The sequence below is a fragment of the Polistes dominula genome, unplaced genomic scaffold (genome assembly GCF_049000335.1).
Source record: "Polistes dominula isolate Pdom_NZ unplaced genomic scaffold, Pdom_raw_medaka scaffold_35, whole genome shotgun sequence".
Lineage (NCBI taxonomy): Eukaryota > Metazoa > Arthropoda > Insecta > Hymenoptera > Vespidae > Polistes > Polistes dominula.
The window spans coordinates 916859-940925 of NW_028300968.1; the positions used below are offsets into that span (position 1 = coordinate 916859).

The 24067-nt window shown below is 26.6% G+C and overlaps 2 protein-coding genes across 12 annotated transcripts; one reads left to right on the forward strand and one right to left on the reverse strand.

Annotated features, from left to right (window-relative positions):
* Positions 1–238: 238 nt before the first annotated feature.
* Positions 239–4881, reverse strand: Duba (Deubiquitinating enzyme A). 3 transcript variants are annotated; one of them, XM_015333139.2, is made up of 12 exons: positions 4135–4881; positions 3915–4007; positions 3559–3650; positions 3349–3476; positions 3031–3176; positions 2799–2954; positions 2522–2678; positions 2221–2432; positions 2015–2158; positions 1732–1887; positions 1414–1603; positions 239–1294 (listed from the first exon to the last, which is right to left on the reverse strand). In XM_015333139.2, the coding sequence occupies exons 1-12, from the start codon at positions 4270–4272 to the stop codon at positions 1158–1160; spliced, it is 1749 nt and encodes a 582-aa protein (XP_015188625.2). In that variant the 5' UTR covers positions 4273–4881; the 3' UTR covers positions 239–1157. The 3 variants fall into 3 exon arrangements, with proteins under 3 accessions (XP_015188625.2, XP_015188626.2, XP_015188627.2); XM_015333140.2 differs by having other exon boundaries at positions 2015–2134; positions 4135–4880; XM_015333141.2 differs by lacking the exon at positions 4135–4881 and having other exon boundaries at positions 3830–3970.
* An 819-nt stretch (positions 4882–5700) lies between these two features.
* LOC107072863 (uncharacterized) lies at positions 5701–23959 on the forward strand. 9 transcript variants are annotated; one of them, XM_089173157.1, is made up of 9 exons: positions 5701–5911; positions 6234–6338; positions 6480–6714; positions 6831–7029; positions 13897–14014; positions 15758–16061; positions 19119–19414; positions 19727–19900; positions 20876–23959. In XM_089173157.1, exons 6-9 carry the CDS (start codon positions 15761–15763, stop codon positions 20912–20914), a joined length of 810 nt encoding a protein of 269 aa, XP_089029283.1. In that variant the 5' UTR covers positions 5701–5911; positions 6234–6338; positions 6480–6714; positions 6831–7029; positions 13897–14014; positions 15758–15760; the 3' UTR covers positions 20915–23959. The 9 variants fall into 9 exon arrangements, with proteins under 9 accessions (XP_089029283.1, XP_089029286.1, XP_089029288.1 ...); XM_089173160.1 differs by having other exon boundaries at positions 6831–6923; XM_089173162.1 differs by having other exon boundaries at positions 6480–6639; positions 6831–6923.
* Positions 23960–24067: the final 108 nt, after the last annotated feature.

Sequence of the window (24067 nt, forward strand, 5' to 3'; positions counted from 1 at the left end):
TAATATTATAATAATAATAATATAATATATAGAATTATATATATAAATAATTAATATAATAATAATATTAATATGTATATATATATATATGTATGTCAAAACACAATTATTATTGTTTCGTATAATCTATATCATCACTACTTATATTCTAAAATATTATTATATATATATATATATATATGTAAAACTTCAAATGTGTTCGATAAATTACAATAGGAAAAATCGTATAAGACGTATATATTTATTAGGTAATAGGTTTTTTATTTACTTTTTTTTTCTTACAAATAATACGATCATGATTTTTTTTTTTTTCTGAAGCATTTTGACCTATTATATTATTATAACAAAAGAACGGTTCACGATTATCAAAGAATATTTTTTTTATCATTATTGTTATTATTATTATTTTTTTTTTCTATTTATGAGAAATCTGATTTCTTTATAAGATGACAAAAAAAAGAAGAAGAAGAAAAAGAAGAAGATAATAGTGACAGCGATAAAACGTAAAAATGGATAAAGCATCCATGAAAAATGACAACTACTGTAGTAATCGACTGTTTATTAAACACTTTTGCTAATGCAATGATTTTTGATTGTTATATTTTTCTTTTTGTTTTTTTTCTCTCTCTCTCTCTCTTCTATTTCTTGTCTCTATATTTTATTAGTTAGTTAGTTAGTTTTTTTTTATCTTATCTTATCTTTTTGCAACGAAAATGATCTCTAATGGAAATATATTTTTATGTGTAATAATATGTGTGTGTGTTTTTATAGTGTGTAAATGTTACTAAGGAATAACATTTTTTTTTTCTTTTCTATTTTAATTAAGAAAAACGTATATATGTGTAACCGTTCATCGTATATGTTCTTAACTAACACAATTATTTGATAAAAGAATTGGGATAGAGGAGAACATAAAAACAAATTTCGAATTTTATAATACACTCCAACGAAATTAAAGCAAAACCACCTTATTACACCCTAGCATTTTAATGGGAGATTAGATGATACTGCAATACATATATATATGTATATATATATGTATATATATAAATATATATACATATACATATATTTATATATATATATATTTATATAAATGTATATTCTCTGACATATTTAAATTTTCTCATCACTATACCGAATCTCTTATACATAAATTAACTATTGTTAGATTCATGTATCATGTTAATGTTGTTTTCTGATGTACATGATTGCTTCAAACTATCCAAATATTCCTGTTGGGATGTTGCTAATACTTTGGAAAGAATATCGCTATCTTCCCAATCTGTCAAACCTGTAAAAACATGTGTCATAATTTATTATTTAATTTAATTAGATATATATGTATATATATATATATATATATAATATATTATTAAAATTTCAGTATTTCAATTGGAATATTAATTTTACCAAATACTTCCGGAGGAAGACGATTAAATAGCGAAATATCAGGTGATGTGTGTGCTTCCTTACTACTTCCTGGTACAGGTTCTTGTGGCATTATTTTTTCTTTAAAATCTGATGACGGAAGATGAGTAATGTTAGAACCTTGAGGTGATTGATGTTGTGGAGACCTTTTATACCATACAGTATCTGAGACCTGTAAATTTAATGAATTATTTTTAAAATACTACTACTAATAATAATATAACTAAAATAATAATTATAATTATAACTAATATTAATACTATTTGTAAAAGAACCAATGCTTATGATAAAAATTAAAACCTTTGGAGAATTGCGAATAGAGTCCTGGCTAGTTTGAGTAGTAGTCGGTGATGAAGTGTGACTGCGTTGTTGTCCACGATTTCCATGGGAATGAAAATGTGCATGGCTGTGTTGTGCACTTGTAACAGTACTAGTACTGCTGCTACTTGCTGATCGCTAAATTTTAAATATGTTCAATTAATATTGTTTTGATTTTTCTTTTTCTAACATGATTAATGGAAAACTTTAAGATCATCAATAATACACTTTTGTGATTCATATGGTATTTATACTTTGTACTTACTGCTTTACGCATTTCATTATCTCGTAACCATTGCAAATAACTTTCTCTAGCCACTTGTTCTTCTATTGCTTCATTAGTTGCTTCCCAATCAGTAGCTTTTATTTTATCTTCAAGCATTGTCTGTTTCAAAACAGCATATGTGTTCTTACGACGTATAAAAAGATTTCATTATTTTTATCTTAGATTAACAGATTCATTTAATTTACCTGTTCAATATGTAACTCTTCACTTTGTCTAACTGCATCTGATATTAATTCTCGATCAGCAGAACCAGGATTAAATGATGGTAAACCTAATCCAACACCGATAGTAGCTTTATATGGATCTACTATACTGTTATAATGACTGCCACGTTGGTATGACAATCGTATCGGTTCATTGTCACTCTTTACCATTGTATGGAAAATATTAATAGGTTCTATAAGATAACATATTAAAGTTCTAACAAATACTAATTTTAACAATACTTAATATAATTATAATATAATAACAAATGATGAGTTATACCAGTGCTATAACAATACAGTTGTATACTACGATTATACATTTCAGACATAGCTTGCATTTCTATATGATTTCCATGCACATATTCCTGCCTTTTTCTATCCACATATGTAGTAAAATCTTCAGCTACAAAGTGAGAGAAAAATTCTTGATTGGAAGCCTAAAACGTAATATCAATTCTTTGTTAATTTACAATAGAATAAATGCACTTAATTCTATAATTAATTTGCAAATGCATATAACAATGTAATCACACAAAACATTAATTAATAATACTTACAATATAATCCATGCAATGTTTTCGTACAACACCATGCATCTCTTGGTCGCCATATACTTGATCAGCAACAGCTCTAAATAAACATGCTCCATCTTCTCCCATCTTTTTCACGATAAATCCCATTTTTCGCATACGTTTCTCAAACCATTTATCACGCTTGAAATTGAACAAACAAACAAAATATTTCATTGTACGATGCATTTATGTATATTGCGTTTATTGTAATCCCTACCTCTTGCCATTCTGCTAATGTTAGATTATTTCCAGTTCGTCCAGTATATTCATCTCCACTATTATAACCATTAGCAAGTTCATCTAAATTTGATGGGTTACCAACAATACTCATTCGGTTGTTGGTTATAACAGCTCCATCTGAACCTATATTGAATTGTATACAATTTATATTAATAAATATTGTTATTCCAAGTCCCAGATAATGGGGAGGGTTTAAGGGCGAAGTTTTAGCAACCTACTCTCAGTAAAACAAAAATAATTGTTAAGTTAGGGATAGTAGGATAAAATCCTAAAAAGAAAATCTAATCTCAAGTACCTTGTAAACCACTACACGAAGCTGCAGGTGGTGTTGCTTGCCGTTCCCTGTCCCTTTCCCTTTCTCTTTCTCGACCCCTATCCCTTTCGCGTTCTCTCTTGGAACGTGAACTTCTTCCAATGCAGCTACTACAAAATGAAGTTTAATTTTATAAACAATATATAATTGAATAAACTGCAATTAATTTAAATATAGTTTAATATTAATTACCTATGAGGACTAGCTCTTTGTCGATGACGTTTGCCATGGCTCGGTCCACTTGAATCTTCAAAATGCTTCTCCTCTCGTCGATCTACTGTTGCCTAAAATAATAATAATAATAATGATGATGATTTTCTAATATTATTTTAATACTTATTATAATATTATCAAAAAAAAAACCCCTTTTCTACTAAATCAAAAGAAAATTATTTTGATAAAGAATCACAAAATGTGAATTTGTAATTCTTGTATTTACATACACACTTATTGCTTACTCAACTTTTTTGGTATTAAATGTAACTGAGGATAATACAATAGATTGAATGTAGCAATTTGTCATCAATAAACTTTCCACTTCTCCTCACCTCATATGAGCCATTACTAAGAACGATAGGGCCAGAACCATGATCACCCTGTACGGCATGAAGATCAACAGCAAATCCATTAGTTCCACGCACCTGTTAATTAATAGAAGAAGAAAAAATAAATAAATAAAAGAAATCATAAGGCACACAGTTACTTTTTATATTCAATATAAAAAAAGAAATATTTTCAAAACAATATAAACGTTATCATCTTTAATACCTGATATGGTGTGTTTGGTAAAGCAATTGAGGCAGGATTATGTTCATTTTGTACACCATGAACATCGACTTCGGAATTATTACTTCCTTCACGTCTGTCTTTTGATGCATTCGTTTTCTTCTTCGATAAAATAGTCATTTTGAACGATGAACTTTTACTTTCTTACGAATTTTTGATAATTTTTGTTCAAGTAACGCTTATATATACGACGCATTCAACACAGACAAACTATTGCACATTACACATACTAATTGCCGAAGGTCGTAGAATTTGTTGCTTCGCAATCGTGACGATCACCCTTCCATTTAAAATTTCTCGATGAAATCTATTAATCACTTATTGAGTTCTTGGAAATTTTTATAACTGTTCAAATTTTAGTATTATGCTTCTAGGATATGTCAAAAAAACAACATTACTATATTGAAAAACTAAAACATGATACATTTGTTCATCTCACTTGCGACCTTCAATTCGATTCAATTCCTGTTTTCTCCACTGTTTTGTCTAGCAGCCATTTTTCTCCAAGTACATGCACTGACTATAATAGTGAACTTAGCAAAAATTAACAGTAAGAACAATGAACAACCAATAAGAATTAAGATATAATTACTAATTCTTTATTATTTTTCCCCTCTATAACTTAATTTTAATATAAAACATTTATAATTGTCAACTTAATCAATTTATAATCTACTTAAAAATAGTTTATGTCTTCTGTGTGTACTTCGTCCGAATTATTTATTTTATCTCTTTAATATACATGTCCATATATACATATATATATATATATATATATACATTTAAGTCACAGTTTACAACGATCGCGGAATAGACCAATCAAATGATAAATGATCATGTAGGATATGGCGAATACACTTTGCTATTTTATCAAAACTTATAATTTTCACTACATAAGATTTTAGTTAATATTTTTGGTAATGAACTGAGACACGTGGTTTGATAACAAGAGATCTTTAAATTTGCATACTACTGCAGATGTTTGTCCAACGCGTCTTTTCCTATTGGTGTAACAGTCAACCAATGAGATATTGGTAATAAGCTCTGATTGATCGTTGCGTCATCTAACGCTCTCTGGACGCCCTCTATCAACTAGCATATGGAATGACTGCTACAAAGAACCACTGATAGAAACGCTTATAATTAATAAGTAGATTTTTTAGTTAAAAATAAAAGTTATTAGCTTGAAATAATTTATCAGCAAAGATATCTGTAATATTTTATATTATTTTTATCAATCTTTATATTGTATGCATTCAAGGCATTGGCATTCAGTAGGCCAATCAAATAGTAGCCGCCATGACATATGTTACTGCAATATTTATTTTATTATAATTGTATTCTAAAAGTCGCTGTACATATAATAATATGCTTTATATATATCAGAATACTTTGTACATAATTTTTTCAATTAAAAAAAAAAAGAAATGCTATTCTTATATTCAATGACATAATTCAATTTCATATTAAACCGCTAATTATGCGCACAACAGCTTGCGCAGAAAATCCTGCGCAGAACAGCTTGCGCATAACATCTTGCGCATAACAGCTTGCGCATAAAGAATAAACTAACGTTTTTTTATCTCATTTCATCGTTGACTTTTTCACTTACGGGAACTGGCAATATAATTTTGTTACATATATGCATTTTATTAACATCCTAAACCAGATATTGAAAAACTTATAATTCAACTACTCCTATCTTCATTTAGTGAATTTTCTATGAAAATCTTGTGCAGGATTACATTAAAATATTCAGGTATAAGATACAGTCTTTTGTTTTATATGAATTATTAAAAAATGAATAAAACTCTTGAAAATAAATAATAACTAATTGTTTAACAAATTTAAGATTTTAACTTTTGATATATATATCTTATGTAAATGAATGAATAAAGAAGAATACCCTTAATTAAGTGAATGAGAAGAGAGAGGGAGAGAGAGAGGTTTTTGAATTTTTATGTTAAAATTGATTGAATATAAAATAACCTTATTTTGTTCTTATAAACTTTTCTAATCTCATTCATTTACAATTACATTTTGTATTAATTTGAGGTAAAACTTAATTATATTATATATAGGAATTATTGTTCAGTATGATGGGACCCAGAAAATCGATACCATTTCCAATATAACATGGATAATACGATACTTTGATAATACTATCAAATATCCTATCGATTAAGGTTAATCTTTTCATTAAATTCTATAATAATATGATTATATACGCTAAATGCTTTCTCGAATATAAATTGATTATATCAATTTAATTCATAAATAAACTGATTAAATATAAAACAATTAAAATTCGATGATTAAATTCGCAGGAGACCTATGGACAATAATGTAGATCTTTAGATAAAGAAAATAAAAATGATAAAGATGATTTTAAAGAATGGGATCGAGGTCAAAAATGTTCATACTCTTTATTGAATCCTATCACGTAGAATGACGTAACACGAATATATTATCAAGTTAATTGCGTAGGTATCTCTTAATTTGGTATATCTCGCTAAATTATAGTAGACGGCCATAGTAGACGATCAGTAAGAAGAATATGAGGTGATTACTCTAGTATCTAAAGGAACACTGGTGTCTCTAACAAATTATACATATATATATATAGCTATACACATATTATATATATATATACGTTTACGTATATCTGCTAACTACAGGAAATTCAAGGGGAACACAGTCAAAGATGGACGGATCATCGGATAGATCGCTTTCAAAAACGTTCTCTCAAATATCCTGATTTACTACTAGTAGTAAGTTTGCGTTTTAAACAACTAAGAGTGATAGTAAGAAAAAATATAAAGAAGAAAAGAAGAAGAAAAAAAAGAAGAAGAAGAAGAAGAAGAAGGGTGAGAAAGTGTATGAAGTTCTTTTTTGTTTTCCTTTTACTTCTTCTCTCTATATGCAACTTCTAGAGAAAACGAGAAGAGTCTATTTTCTTTTTCTTTATATTGATGGTTGCTTAAAAATTACGAAAGAGAGAGAGAGAGCGAGAGATATTCACCTTCGTTCCAACCACCTACGCTTCGTCGCCCCGACTATCCCTGATGGTTCGTTCGACTCCCTTCCCTTACCAACCCTCGCTACCCCAGTGTTATTGCTGAATGGTCCAAGAGTGGGGGTATCCCTTTCTCACCACCCACACAATCAATAGTAAGGCCTACAGCTTCTCTGAATGGACTTGGCCGTTCCCGTTCCCATTCCCGTTCCCATTCCCATTCTCGTTCCCGTTCCCGTTCCCGTTCCCGTTCCCACAGCGCCATGTCTACCCCGTCCCCCTATATTGATTACTACGCCTGCTGCTGATCTTTGCACGACTACGACGGCGGGGAAGTTGCTCTATCGACCTATTCAGCCGCATTACACTTCATTCATGAACACTTTGCTTTTCGCACACAATTATCATTGACACATCATATATACACATATAAAATTAGTTTTCCCTCAATCTACTTCCCCTTTCCTACCCCACCCCCTTTTCAACCCCCCCTCCTCTCTCTCTCTCTCTCATTCTATTTCACTTACTTACTTACTCATTCTCTCTGTCCCTTTCTCTCTTGAAAATTTTCATTCATGCTTCATTTTCATTCTACCCACGCTTTTGTATGTGAAATACCTCTTGTTTCATATTTCTTGTTCAATTTACCATATAATTTTGAATGATATTTTGTTGTATACTTGTTGTTGTTGTTGTTTATTCTTTTCTTCTAGTTCTTTTTATTATTATTTTATTTGTAAATCTTTATGATGAAAAATATAGACAATTTTCAATACGATAAGAATTCCCTTTGAAGGATCATCAATAAGAACAATGAGGGGGTGTAGTAGAAATCTTATCTATATAAGTAAATGAATCGTATATCTGATAGAAATAGATCAATGTTACGATAATGTTAGAACGAAGCGTTTGTTATTTCGATGACCTCGCTGTGTCTCGAATCAATTGATTTGAAAATTGTACTCACTGCTGAGAGGAAGATCTCATCTTATATATATATATATATATATATATGTATATGCGAAGGCAAACGTTTTTGGTGGAAAAGCCCGTATTCACGTGCGTCTTTGAGCGTGGGTGGTCGTTGAAATTATTTGCATACGTGAGATATATCGAAAAGAAGAAAAGAGGGTCTTGTTGGAACTAGAATTTATTAGTTCTAGGTAAAGGTCATTTATTTCTCTTTTTTTCTTTCATTTTTCATTATTTTTTTGTTGTTGTTGTTTTTGTTGTTTGTTCTTCTAAATCCTTAAATGTCAATAGATGGAAAAATGTTTCAAATTAAAATATTCATTTGAAATACAATTCTTTTAAATTCTCTCACGTTTAAACCACACGATTATATTTTATATATATATATATAAATATATAGGGTGTATACGTGCTGCAACTAGCAAACGTTTTTCTTGTAAATTATAAATATTAAAATAAATGATACAGGGGGAAAGAAATAGTACAGTTAGCTACACATTTTAGCTACAATTTTATTTTTTCAGATTTTAACGTTATAATATATATATATATATTTTATTATTATTATATATTTTATATATTATTACTTACTATTATTTTTATATATTATTATTATTATATATATATTATATACGTTTTTATATATACGAACGTTATTTTATTAGAAATGAAAGTAAACTTTAATTTTTTAAATGTAATGTTCTATATTTTGTTGATACCACATAAAAGCGTGGGTCAAAATGAATTCTTTTGTATACTGCACAGTGATTTGCAAGGTCGTGCAAAATCAGAAATAGAAAAAACATTGAAAATAATTTTATATGAATTTATTTTGTAAATATTTGTTGTCTTTATAAAAATCACATGATATTTTTATTTATCATCATTTCTTTATTACTTTGATAAGACAATTTTTATTATTACTCGTAAAATCAGATTATTAGTTATATCATATAGTAATATACTTAGAAGAAAAGTGTTGCTTGGTAATTAACGTTTACACCCTGTATATTGTTTCGAGATAAAAATAATGAAAAATATATTTCAAAAGAATGAGGGAAAAAAAGTACCGTAATTAATTTCTCTTTTTCTCTTTTTTTTCTCGGTTAGATAAAAAAAAAAAAAGTACTTTTTCAAATTCCATTTGCCATGAGGGAGGATGCAATTGCAGTATTAACAAGCCCGCATATAAATTTATTTATACATTAAATCAGTTCCGTTTCTATTCTTTTACTTCTTTTTTTTCTTTTTTTTTTGTATCTTTTAATATCCTCGTTCTCTCTTTTTCTTTTTTCTCATCGTCGGTGATATTCATCCATTGACAGTTTTATTCAATTATAATTTATCGATATGATCGTAAAACGTCAATTCGTTACCGAAGAAAATTAAATTTTTAAGTGAAAATTTCTTTAGAATCAAGGTGATTTGTAAATTGTGAAACGGAAGAAACGTGAAACCAAAGAACGTGAAACCGATAAAACAAAAATAATTAATTAATTAATTCATTAATAAAATTCAATATATAAAAATTCACTGTCACAATATGTTTGTCCACTAATAATTTCAAAATTATTCAACTTATTTTAATGAAACTTATTTTATTTCACGTGATTTTTTCCAACTTAGCACATAGCACAATTCTTTTTTGTTTTTTAATTATTTTTTATTACTAATTTAAAGATTTTTATTTAGAGTTAGATTATATCTAGATTCTGTAAGATTCTTTCAATAGATGGCACTGTATTACAATTCAATTATTTCGAAGCTTGATTTTCTTTGAAGGTTTCACATCTACCGTGTGTAATCTGCACACATCTGTTTTTTTGTCTTTTTTTGTTCTTCTTCATTTAAACATGAATATATATTTCCAATTCTGCTTTTTTTTTTTTTTTCTTTCAATCATTTTTTCTCATTTATTTCTAATATCAAAAATTTCATTGGATTTCATTTCAGATTTTTCTTCATTAATTTTGATATCTTTAGCGTTTAAATTTTCTAATAATACTTCGTGCGAATGAAATGGGGTAAAAAAGGAACTTTACCCTTTCAATCATATTTACGAATATAGAACGAAATTTAGCCCCTATCTCTCTCTCTCTCTCTCTCTCTCTCTTTTCCACCCTCTCATTTTTCTCTATCTCTTTCCATAGTTACGTCATTTGAACGAATACGAAACCTCATTCGGTGGAACCAGAATTTGTCGATTTCACTTTTTTTCTTCTTCTTCTCTCTTTTATATTTCCTTTCCAAAAATAAACTGTTTGATCATTTCAAATAACGTAGCGATAAATTGAAAGATATATTTTTTTTTTACTCTCTCTCTCTCTCCTTTATACTTTTCTTATCGAATTAAATTTCAGCAATTAAACGTCAACGAGATCATCGTTCGTTTGCAAATATAAAAAAAAAAGAAAAAAACAATAAAAACAAAAAAAAAAGAAACCAACCCTCAACTGTCGACGACGACAACGATTTCCATTTAAAATCAATTTCCTTCCTTCCCCCATGTTTTATTCATATTTTATAAATCAGTCCATTGATAAATCGTATTGAAAATCTTCTTTGAACGATAGGGGTGTTAGTAAGCTTCTTCTTCTTCTTCTTCTTCTTCTTTTATTTTGTCTTCTTTCATTAAGAATACAACAGGAATATAGACGTTTTTCTAATTTATAATAGTGTGTGTGTATATCTTTCTCAGATTTCGAAAAAAGGGACTTATTCGAATTGTCGTTTTACATCAATGACGATAAAAGGGGGGAGTAGCAGTTTTCCGGTAGATTTGAAGGAAGATTTTTTGTCAACGGAAAAAAAAAAAAAACGATAGGAAAAGAGGATATAGACGAAATTTCGTTGATAGTAAAAGACGTGGTGATGGTAATAAAGGAAAAAAAAGTCTATCTAAAAAGAAACGAATAATATATATATATATATATATATATATATATATATATATATATATATATATATATATAGAAAGAATAGGGTCAAAGGGAAAGGGAAGAAACAGAGTATAGGGTAGTAAGATAAGAAGAGGAAAGGGAAGGGATAGTGTGTGTGTATTAGTATGTGTAGGTGTAATAGGGTGAAAGAGTAGGAATAGGAGGAGAGGGAAGAAGTTAAGGGTAGTCTGAGAAAGGGCTGAATGAAATAAAAGGAATTGAGAATGATAGGAGAAGGGTAGAAAAAGAGGGGATAGAACAACCAGAGGGTGATAGTAAAAAGGGGGGGAGGGTAGGGAAACTCGAATTTGTTGTGTTGCTGGTGGTAGGGTAGTAATGGTGGTGGTGGTGGTAGTTGTTTGGTGTGTGGGCAGGGGGGTAAAGTATAAAAGTTGGAGAGAGATAGAGTAAGGATTCCTCCGCAAGTGTGGAGGTGGTCGTATCTCAAAGGGTGAGGTAGTGGAGGGTGGAATATGATGGTACCGAAGGTGGTGGTGGTGGTGGTGGTGGTGGTGGATGCTCGTATGCCTAGCTTCAGCACTGCCACCTCTCATCGTCAGTTGTTACTTGGTTTCCGGACTCTGCGGACAGGCAGGTTAGTGAATTCTCAACCTCGTTCAAGTCTCGTTCATTCACCGGTACGATATTTCCTACCTCCCTCACACTTGAACGACCCTAGTCTCTCTGTCTGTCTCACTCTCTCTCACTCACTCACTCACTCTCTTTCTATTTCTCTTTCTCTCATTCATACTATACCATTTTTCTTCTCCTATCTCTTTTTTTTTTCTTCTCAAGATTTTGCTTTTTATTATACATGTATATATATTTTTTTTTAATTATTAATTTATTGTTAAATTATTTGCAATGAATTTCTTCTAGGAATTATAAATAATTATTAATAAATGTTAATGATTATTATTCGTGTTTAATTTGCAAGTTTAAAAATGTCACGTACGTTCTTTTTTTTTTTTTTTTTATTGTAGTATCGTTTTGATTTTGATAGAATTAAGGGTGGTAACTCATACGAACATAAAACATATAAATTCATATATATATATATATGTATCATTTTGATATGAAATATTTGTTAATTAATCTTTTTTTTTTCTTTCTCCATTCAGTTTCATTGATCACGATGACATTGACACAGATTATGAAATATGTCATTTTTATTTGAACGAATTCTGGGGAATGAAATAAATGTTTGAAAGTAACGATTTAAATTACATCACATTGATTTGATTTGATTTGATTTGATTTGATTTTATTTGTAAAATGTTTAATTGATTTACTATTAGTTTTTTATTTTTATTTTTTTTTTCTGTGTGTTTTGTTATTTATATGATTTATTTTAGATTTAATATTTTAGGTAATGTCATCGAATGAAATACCGATTTCCCTTTTTTTTTTACATACATATATATATATATATATGGTGTTCTATATTCGGTTCGCAACAAGTTAACGTTCCACGAATTTTTTCTGATATCGATCAATAATTATATTTGACGTAAATCGAGATGATACTTTTGATAGAATATGCAAATAACAAAAAGATAATTTACTTCTTTTTTTTTCTTTTTTTATTAAAATCTTATAATTCAATTTGTCGAGGAAAATTTATTATTCGATGTAATGTAAAACATGTAATACAAAGATCTTTAATTTTTATTGTTATCAATATTAAAATGTAATCTTTTCAATCGAATTTTAGTTCATTACATATTTTTTTTATAAATTATTTTTATTAAAATCAAATTCATACATCATTCACTTTCTTTCTATTTCTTTGTTGATATTCAATCAAATTTTAGTTTATTACATTTTTTTAAATAAATTATTTTCATTAAAATCAAATTCATACATCATTCCACTTTCTTTCTATTTCTTCGTTGATATTCAATCAAATTTTAGGTGTTACATTTTTTTTATAAATTAATTTCATTAAAATCAAATTCATACATCATTCCACTTTCTTTCTATTTCTTTGTTGCTATTCAATCGAATTTTAGTTTATTACATTTTTTTAAATAAATTATTTTCATTAAAATCAAATTCATACATCATTCTCTTTATTTATATTTCTTTTTTTGTTCATTTCGTTAGATTTAAGAGGATATATAAATTGAAATTTATTCTGCTGACGTTTATGCTATTAAACAATGTCTGTTCTTCTGTTAAGTGTCGTTCTAATAACGTATCTATAAAAGAGAAAGAGAGAGAGAGAGAGGGAGAGAAAGAAAGACATTTTCTTGAAGCTTGTAATAAACGTCCGCACCATTAACTTAAATTTATTTTATCTTGCGATCCAACGTAATCGAATATTCTCATCTTAAGTGCATAGTTCCACAGGTACTACTATGCGGTATTGATCCAAACGAAAAGACTTCAATTTTCTCATCATAGTATTTTCTTCAACAAGTTTATCTTATCATTAATTAAACATATTTGAATATTCATCATCAACTAGACAAGTATATTAATTACAAATTCACATTTTAATTAAACTTCTTATTATTCTACTATTTATAATTATTTTTCTTCTTCTTCTTCTTCTTTTTCTTCTACTTGTTCAGACATGTTTTTTTTGTTTTTTTTTTTTAAATTAAATCATCAATTAAAACAACTAACAAGATTTATTTCATGAAAAATGATTGAAATAAATTGTATAGAAATTTTTTGGTTGAAGAAAAAGAAAAGAAATATTACAAAATTATTGTTTTAAGTTATAAAAAAAACAATGTTTCCCCCAAACCTCCCGCCGCCCGCCCGCCCCCCTCTCTCTCTAATTGTCGTCAATCTTCGTTTTTGTTACAGATTTGTTCGGTTGACGCTGCATATCTTATAACATATCTACAATCAAGACAAATAGCATAACCATTAATCAGAGACGGAGGTCAGAAGCTAAGAGGACTCTTAAGTTATCATCATATTGGTATGAACATTATATTACAGAGAATAAGAACGTGTAACATCTTGTAACCACCATCATCATCACCACCACCACCACCACCACCACCTCCACAAGTTGCTTATCAAAATTCTAACTATTCGTTTGATCAATAATTAAAGGAAGTTATAAGCAATGTTTCTCAAATAAGAAAAAACATTGGTTTACCATTTTTGTTTTTTTTTTTTTTGTTCATTCGTAAATGAATTATTTTTTTTTATTTTTTTTATTTATATTTAACAAGAAAAAATAAATTTAAATTTATATTTATATCTACACTTTTAAATAATTCAATTACTTATGGACTTTGTCGATTGAATTTTCTATGAAAAAAATTATTTAGAAAATTTTCCTTTCGAATATTGCTGGTACATAAAAAAAAAAAAAAAATAATAATAATAATAATAAAATAAAAGGAAAGTAAAATACGAAAATTTGTGCGTAGGTTTGAAATCAATCATGCACAGAACAATGCCAATCGATGGAGCATTTGAAATACTTTTCAAATAAATTTAAACAAGGATTTAAAAAAAAAAAAACAATTCCATCAAATATTTCAACAAATAAAATTCTTTATTTCTCATTTTATATTTATATCGATCTTATTAAAAGAACGTAATGAAAAAATCTATTGAGAATAAAAAGATCGTATCATTTTTTAATACAATTTCTTATTTTTTAATAAAAAATATGAAATATCGTTGAGAATAGAAAAAGTTTGTAATAAAAAAAAAAAAAAAAAAAAAAAAAGACAAAAACAAAAACGTTTCAAAGAAAAATTGTTCGTTCTTTTTATTGAACAAAAAATAATACAATGTTGTAAATACAATAAAAAATTTTCTTTTGAAATAAATAAAATTAATATGTAATAATATAATAATATAATAATATAATAATAAATGAAATTAAGTTTTTGAAACAATTTTTGATAAAATTTATTGGATCGGAAATAAATAATATTTATATATTTAAACAATTAAAATCTACATTTAATTTATATTTAATTTAAACGTATATATATTTTAAATTATCATTATATTATATTTTTATATAATATTTTATAAAATTATTATTATATTCTATAAATTTATTATTTTATATTATTTTATATAATTATTATTATTATATTATATAAATATATACTTTAAATTATTATTTAAATATAATTATTATTGAAATTATAAATATATATATTTAAAAAGTTAAAATCTATATCTAATCTAATTTAAAATATATATATTTAAATATATATTTAAAAAATTTGTATTTAAATATAATCATTATTAAAATTATATATAAATATAAATATTATTTAAATTATAAATATATATTTAAGAAATTATTATTTATATATAATTACTATTTAAATTATAAATGTATATTTAAAAAAAATTATTATTTATATATAATTACTACTTAAATTATAAATATATATATATATATATATTTAACAAGATAAAATCAATATCTAATTTAATTTAAAGTTTTATTTTAAAGAATCAAAATCTATGAGCATGAAATAAATCTCTTTCCTCAAATTTTCAAACGTTTTATTTAACAAAAGTATGCATTGTTTTCACGATACTTCAACATTTTGAAAAAGGTTTAAAATCAAACAAACACGACAAAATATTTATATTTATATGGAAGTAATATTATACGAGTAGGTGATGTTTATGTATGACATTTGTTTTATGTATGATATTTGTTTTATGTTTGATATTCCAGAACATGCATGTGACGGCTCTATGGACTGCTTTTATTTTGGCCCAGTCGAGCAGATTGCTCGTCGAAGGTATTAGGCCACGTTACGTCGATTCTATGTCAACCCAGATGACAGAAGTGGGTGATAATCCTACGGATGATAATAGAGAACCCACGTGTAGAGAATTACGTACGATATGGAGGTATAGCAATCGTCAAAGTAGGGCCATTCAAGTTATGAACAAATTACCATTCTTACAAGATTTCTTCGCGTATGACGCGTGGAATAATTATCCGGCACCACCTCAACCCTCTATAGATTATCGAGGTGAGATATTCATCAAAATAATCCGAAAATGTATATGTATATATATGTATATGTATATGTGTGTATATATGTTAACATATTGTTAGTTAAATTTAGTTTGTAGAGTTTAGATTTATTATCGTATAATTATTTAACTGTTGTTACTTCAATTATATTATAATCCGTTTACTTTTTTTTTATAACAATTTTTTTTTATATTATATTTTAATTATAATTAAATTATATAATATATATATATATATAATATATTTTATATTTATATAATTTAATTATAATTAAAATATAATAAAATTAGAATTTTATTATAATAAAATTTATAATTTATAAATTTAATATATATAATTAATATTTAATAATAAATTATTAATTATATTATATATATAATTAATTATTAATTAATTAAATATATAATTTTTTCTATTAAAAAACAATGGTAGATAAATTTTATAATATGATTTAATTATTTATACGTGTTACTTAAAATATTAATTAAATTCTATATAAATCATAAATATCAAAATAATATAATTGGAGTGATAAAGATATAACCTTTTGCATTTAACACCCTAAAAGTTAAATATATAAAATATTCTTTACAAATACACTTAATTCAAAACTAATTTCAAAACTACATAATTGTTTTAACAAAAATCTTTGAAGTATTAAATTAAAATATTAAGATTAATCCAAAGTTCAGTGCAAGTTTCTAAACTCATTTGCATATAATATCAATTTATTGACTTATGTTAATAATGTATTAAAACATTATTTCTGAAACAATTATAACAATAAATTGCACACAAACTTTTGATACATTTTAATAAAACAATGTTAAAATAATACAAATGCAAAAGATTACAATTTATAAAATCGTGAAATAATTCAATTTGTATATTATGACAGCAGGGAAATATTAGTTCTATTTTTGTTTAATATTCATTTCGATGGTATAACGTTAAGATTCATTTACAGAAATAATACGTAATCGAGAGAAATATAAACTGAATGAATGAATGAAATAATAATGAGCGAACGAACAGGTGGGGGTCGCTCTCTTTGTCCTCGATTTACGTTAATTGATTTCTAGTCAAGAAAACGGAAAAGAAGACATACGATTGGATCGTGCACCCTCCCCCTCAGGCTAGTGTTAGAACGTCATTTAAAAATAACAATGCACTTATGCACGCATTAAAGCCACCTGAAGCACAGCTCGAGATATTTTACTTCTTAAAAAACCAAAAAAAAAAAAAAGAAAAAAATCTTCCTCGCCCTAACCAAAAAAAAACTAAAGAAAAATCATATCCAATCAATTGTAACCAGTTGACTGTGGAATTTAGTTTGAAAAGATCATCACATGGTGCGGAATTAAAAACAAGCAACGACGTGTATACACGTCCAACGCAAAACAAATAATATTCTTATTACATTTGATTGTAATTTCGAGTTTTTTTTTTTATAGTGTAGGATAATTTTGTTATTTTAAACGACGAGTATACACGTTAAACCGCACCACAGTAGAGATCTGATACGACGAGTATGCACGTCTAACGCATTTAACTGGTTAATTTTTGTTCTGTAATTATATAATGATGACTATCAATTGAAATTACACAAATTTATTATCTCAAATCTGCACCTGTCGATGTAAACAAGCGGCAGCAAAAAACAAAAAGTGCACCTTTCCAATATTTTTGTTTACTTGTTGCTCAATGAACGACGCATACCATTCGTTTTGCATACCTACACAAGCACACACTCGCACACGCACATTTTTTACATACACGCAAATTAATAGCAATTGAAATGTATTTTCTTTTGAAGTGAAAACTTCTTTAGAATGGGTGTGATTTGAAAAAATGTAACGGAGTTACATAGTAGGCGGCTATGTAACGGAGCGGTGGGAAACAATGAAACGGTCGCGATACTAAATAAGAAGAGAATACAATTATCCTACATCAGATATTTTGTATTCGTCTAATTCTCTTGAAACTTAGTTTTTTTTTTCTTTTTTTTTTTGAAGATTTCACTTCTTACACGTGTGATCTGTTTTTTTTTTCAACTTTCATCACTTTGATCTTAAACTCGGATTTTTTGATTTATCATTTGTTTTATTTCTTTCTCGCTTTTGCTTTGTATAATATTTATTCATTTACAAATAACAACAATAATATACATATATATTTTCATTTTCAATTGATTACTAAGCAGCAACTTTACCTTCTTCTTCTTCTTCTTCTTCTTTTTAAAACTTACTTTTTCACTACAAGGGCTTATAAAAAGAAAAAAAGAATCTTTTCTACTACAACTGGTATATATATATATATGTATATGTTTGAATTGTGAAAGCGGATTATATAAAAGCTGTTAGAAAAATTCAATGACGAGTACGTAATCTGTGTATTTTCAAAGGGTTACACAAAATTCATTATGAAAATAATCAAAGGGGAATAAATAAAAAAGAAAAAAGATAATAGATTTTTAACACTAAATATACCAGAGCAGTCATTTTGACTAGACGCGCCATTTTAATTTCAAATTTCTACTTCATGTGTAACATTTGAGTTCTGTAAATAATTGAAAAATGTCTATAATATTTTTATATATTTTTATATATTATTTTTTTTATTTATATTTATTAAATTATATATAAGTACTATTCTGTTGCATCCTGAAAAAAAAATAGGATACGAAGACCGCGAATGGAAGGATCGCACTCAGGGACGGGAAACAATGGCGGGATTTGGTATTTGCGGCAATGAACTTTCGAGTTCCTAATGCTAACTAATAATAATAATTCTGTTCCATAACCTTTTCTCCATCTTTAAAGGGTAACTTAATAATTTCGTTTTTTTTTTTCAAAAATTTCTCCGATTTTTTTTAGCAAAACAATTTTATGCCATCTATCGAAAATCTGCACGAACTTTCCGAACAACCCAATACATGCGCCTATTGTTATCAATTTATATATTGTTATTGATTTAAATTATTAATTATTATTAAAATGATTAAAAAAATAGTATTTATTCGTATTATTTGTTTTTGTTTTTTTTTCAACAGATTACACTGACCGACCTCGTACTCGTGCTGCTGGTAGTTCACCACCTGTTTATGGAATAGTTCATACGGTACCCCCAAGGGGTAGATTACGTAGTGGTCAAATACCCCATCGAAGTAAGGCATTTGAAGACGTTGCATATTTATATGGGAGAATAAATTTACATCCACCCCGACGTCAAGGGCCAACTTCCCGTAACAGCGGTGGTGGATCCCCACTCATATCTCACGTTCCCCAAGCTGGTAGTTTTCAACATTTACGAGACCTAATTCGTGGGGATAGGGCTCGTGAACTTAGGGTTTGTATAAGTCACATTCTTTTTTTTTTTTGTTATCATCAATAAAATAACAATGTTAACAACAGTCAAATAAAATCCCCAAATAAAACGTAACATTGTACAAATGTCAGCATTTGATGTAACAAACATCAATTATTATCTCTCATTAATTAATTAATTCAATTATTAAATTATTATCCAATCAATTATCATCATAATTAATTGGTTAATTAATCAAATGGATAAAAATGTATTTTTCTTTTTTTTTTCGTTTCTTCCATTCGTATTCAAAATTTAATCTTTTTATTTCTTTCTTCTGTTCAATCATTTCAGAAGCAATACGCATCTGAAAGAATTGCATCTGCGAAGACGACAATCAAGGATTATCCTAACATCGACCAAGATGATTATCAAAATGGACAACGGCCGCGAAAACATTATGCTAATTCGTTAGATGGTTATCAACCATATAGAAATCCGAAAAGTGATATCAGCCGAGCTTGGTCGGTAAGTTAAACAATCATTATTTATTTTCTTCATTATTATAATATTCTAATCAAGAAAGAATATTTACATTCTTTTATTAGGTCATACGAATCATCTGTTAAATGTTATTAACAATTGTTTAAATAATATATTAATGAAGTAAGTTTATTATTTGTAGAATTGTAACATCTTTTTACAATGCTTTATTGTAATTAAGTTTCAACACTTTGTTGAAACTTTTGTTTGAACTTGTTGTTTGAACACTTTCTATATATTGGTTTTGTAAGAAAGTAATTTCAACTTGTACCAATAGATAAAGTTATGTTTGTTTCGTTATTCTTTTTTTAATGTTAGAATTTTTTGAAATGAAAACTTCTTTAGAATGGGTGTAATTTGAAAAAATAAAACGCGGTGATGTAGTGGAGGGAAAGAAATGGCCTTAATACTACGTAAGAAGAGAAAAAGAGACAAACATATTATTATTTATAAATCATCATTATTTATAATAATATTTGATTTGCAAACATTTTTTTAAAGTGTTGTATTATTTATTTTCTTTGTAATTATTATAAAAATGTGCGCCTGTACAAATGCAACCCTCCAGACACAGTTTGAAAATGTTGCTTGCGAGCGACATCTACTGGGACGGAATTTTTTTCCAGTCAAAACTGTTCATACGCGTATGTATGACGGGTTGCCTATCTTTCGGGCAGAAAAAAAATTCCGTCCCCAGTAGATGTCGCTCGCAAGCAACATTTTCAAACTGTGTCTGGAGGGTTGCATAAGAACAGGCGCGCACATTTCTTAGAATTAAATTAATAATTAAATAAATAATTACAAATTAAAAGTACAATATAATAATATTATTATAATAAATTATTCTCGAAATTTGTTTTTATTTGAAAGTTTCACTTCTAACTTTCTTTTTTTTATAATAAATTAGCATCATTGTAACATTGACAAAATTGAATATACCATAACATTTGTTGTTTACAGCGTGGCGAGAATTATTCACCAGAATATATGCTACGTTAAATGATGATATTTCGAAGATTTAACTGGAATCATTGAGAAGAGACAGAACTGCCGTACGTTTCAATATCATCTCTCGTACTAATCTCTTGGCAGTAATATATATATATATATAGCCCAATTGTTTCATTGTTTTGTCTAAATTGAATGAAAATATCCAACATCTTAAAGAAAAATATTTTCAAAAAAATCACCACCAAACAAAAAAGTTATATATATATATATATATATATGTATATGTATGCATGTATGTATATAAGTGTGGATATGTGTGTATACATAAATATGTATAACACTCTCTAAAAGTATTTCAGTTCCTAATACATACATATCTATGCATATATACATACACATATGTACATGCATACATATACGAATGTGTCCATGTACACACACACACACACACACACACACACACACACACACAACAAATACACCTATACAAATACGTTTGACGAATTTATTAGTTGCCACTATTTAAGTTCCAACCTACGTATGTATATATATATCATATATTACATATTCACTTTGACAATATATATAATTAATTGATCGTAGAACATATGAATGGACAAAGAAGTTATATTGGAGAACATATATATATATATATATATGAACACGCCACGTAAATGGCAGAAAACTAATTAAAGTGTGATATCCTTATATGGGACATCCATTAACACAGATCAATAATAGTATGCTGAATATATTATATCAAACTCTTATTATATCCAATAGAAAAATGTAATAATTATGTTTTCTTGCATTGTCTATGATGATGAAGAAGAAGAAGAAAAAGAAGAAGATGGTATCGTAATCTATTCTTACGTTTCTCATATTCGTAATTATTGAGAGAAAAGAAAAAAAGAAAAAGTAATTAATCAATTATTCGTTTCTTACTAAAATGTTCAAAGTGAAAACAAGAAAGAAAGAAAGAAAGAATGAATGAATGAAAAGAAAATAATAATACTAATAATAATAATAATAAGAATAATAATAATAGTAATAATAATAATAATAATAATGATAATAATAATAATAATGACAATACAATCCAATTTGCAATATTCTTTATACTATTCTCGTATAATTCATTTTTAGCAAATAATGAATAAACAAACAAACAAACAAACAAACAAAAAAACAAAGGAATGAAAAAAAAAACTACTGTATATTTAAAACTAAACAAGATTTTTTGATGAGAGTTCAACATATTGTTCGATAAAGGAACATTTAAACATTGGACAAAAAAAATGCATCTGTTCGAGAGAAAATAATATAAATCAAATCCTTAACTTCTTTCGCAATCTTTAATGATATTTATATAATGTGTGGAGAATAATAATAATAATAATAAAAAAAAATATATATATATAGTGATATTTACATTTATAGTATATTTAAACTCAATATATATATATATACCTTTAAAAAAAAAAAAAAGAAGAAAACTCAAGTGATTGCAGTACACATTATATATATATATGCGTGTATTTAAAACTGCAAAAAATGATGACAATAATTATTCTTAAGACAAAGCTTGTAAAAAAAGAGCATATGTGTAAGTAATGTAATTGCAAAATTCTCATATAATATTCATGTACATATTACAAAGCTTATACAATTTGACAATGCAAGAATCTATAAAAAAAAAAAAAAAGAAAAAATAAAAAAAAAAAAGAAAAATGATTACCTACTCTCAGGATACATTTTTGTTTCTCTCAATATATAATTATTAATTTTATTCAAATATTACATTTTATTTGTCACTTAAATATTAAACTAACAAAAAAAAAAACAAAAATAGTATCTTCTCTAAAGTTCTTATTTATCTGTAATAATAATTATAATAATAATCATCATCATCATCATTTTTAAACATAATAATTAAGCACGATAATGAACACGATGTATAATCTATTTATTTATATACTCATATATACAGATATTCAACACACATACACACACATACACACATACATCCGCATATCTATCTATCAAAATATACAAATTGCAAAAAAAATGAATAATTCTTTAGTTACAATTTGTAAACATGACTTATTATTATTATCAGTGCCTGATACTATCACTACTTGAGACTGTTCTCTAAAAATTACTATTATAAAAACTACAAGAGAATAAAAAGAAAAAGAAAAAGAAGAAAAAGAAGACAAAAAATAAGACAAATCTTAAATATGGCACACGATGGATTCGTTTACATATTTTTACCAATAATTATGAAAGTGGTCGTAATTTAAGTCAAAATTAATATAAACAAATGAATTTATCAGTTATTACGTACTACATTATTATAAACTAAATGAATTCAATGTAATTTGAAAATATTATCAAAAATAAATCGTTAGATAATGTTTGTTATTTCAATATTGTGTAGAATTTATACAGTGTTCAAGTATAAATTTTGAAATAAGATTTCGAAACAAGAGATATATGTATGACATAGACCAATTTCATAATTATGGGTACATTTAACACATACAGTACATAAACATTATATAACATAAATATTATAAACATTTAAAAAATAATACATTAGAAATGATAACACAATGGGATTTTAGAGAATGAATAATTAAAAGCTTACATTATGCCTTATAAATGACAATATTATCTGCATAATACAAATCTGGCTTAATTAAATGGATATAAATAAATAAATATACAAATTCAATGTATATTGCTATATCTGAATAATAATCTTAATTAACAATTTGTAGTATATTCGTACGCAAGCGTTTACACTATCGTAATATATATATATATATATATATATATATACGTAAATGTGTATTCGCAATTTGTCATTAATAAATGCCGCGTAAACGTGTTCGATATATTATTACAAATAATACTATTAATTATATGACTGAGTTCGCAGATAAAAAGAAAAAAACAAATGAAACAAAAAAACAAAACAAAACAAAACAAAGAAAAAGATGATGAAGAAAATAAATAAACAAATAAATAAATCAATAAATAAATAATTACACACGTACGCGCGAACATAAATTGTAAATTGAACTACAATCATTTTTATTTTTATTATAACTTTACTAAAAAAAATATGTTCTATCGAAATGTTTCTTTATATTTTTAAATTACTTTCTATTAAATTTATTAATTATTTATCATTTA

Coding starts and splice junctions, on each gene's coding strand:
- Duba (XM_015333139.2), bottom strand. CDS start 4,272: ATGACTATTTTATCGAAGAAGAAAACGAATGCATCAAAAGACAGACGT. Junction 4,008..4,134: donor TACCAAACACACCATATCAG/GTATTAAAGATG, acceptor ATTAATTAACAG/GTGCGTGGAACTAATGGATT. Junction 3,177..3,348: donor TTCGTGTAGTGGTTTACAAG/GTACTTGAGATT, acceptor AATTCAATATAG/GTTCAGATGGAGCTGTTATA.
- LOC107072863 (XM_089173158.1), top strand. CDS start 15,761: ATGCATGTGACGGCTCTATGGACTGCTTTTATTTTGGCCCAGTCGAGC. Junction 16,062..19,118: donor ACCCTCTATAGATTATCGAG/GTGAGATATTCA, acceptor TTTTTTCAACAG/ATTACACTGACCGACCTCGT. Junction 19,901..20,875: donor ATATCAGCCGAGCTTGGTCG/GTAAGTTAAACA, acceptor TGTTGTTTACAG/CGTGGCGAGAATTATTCACC.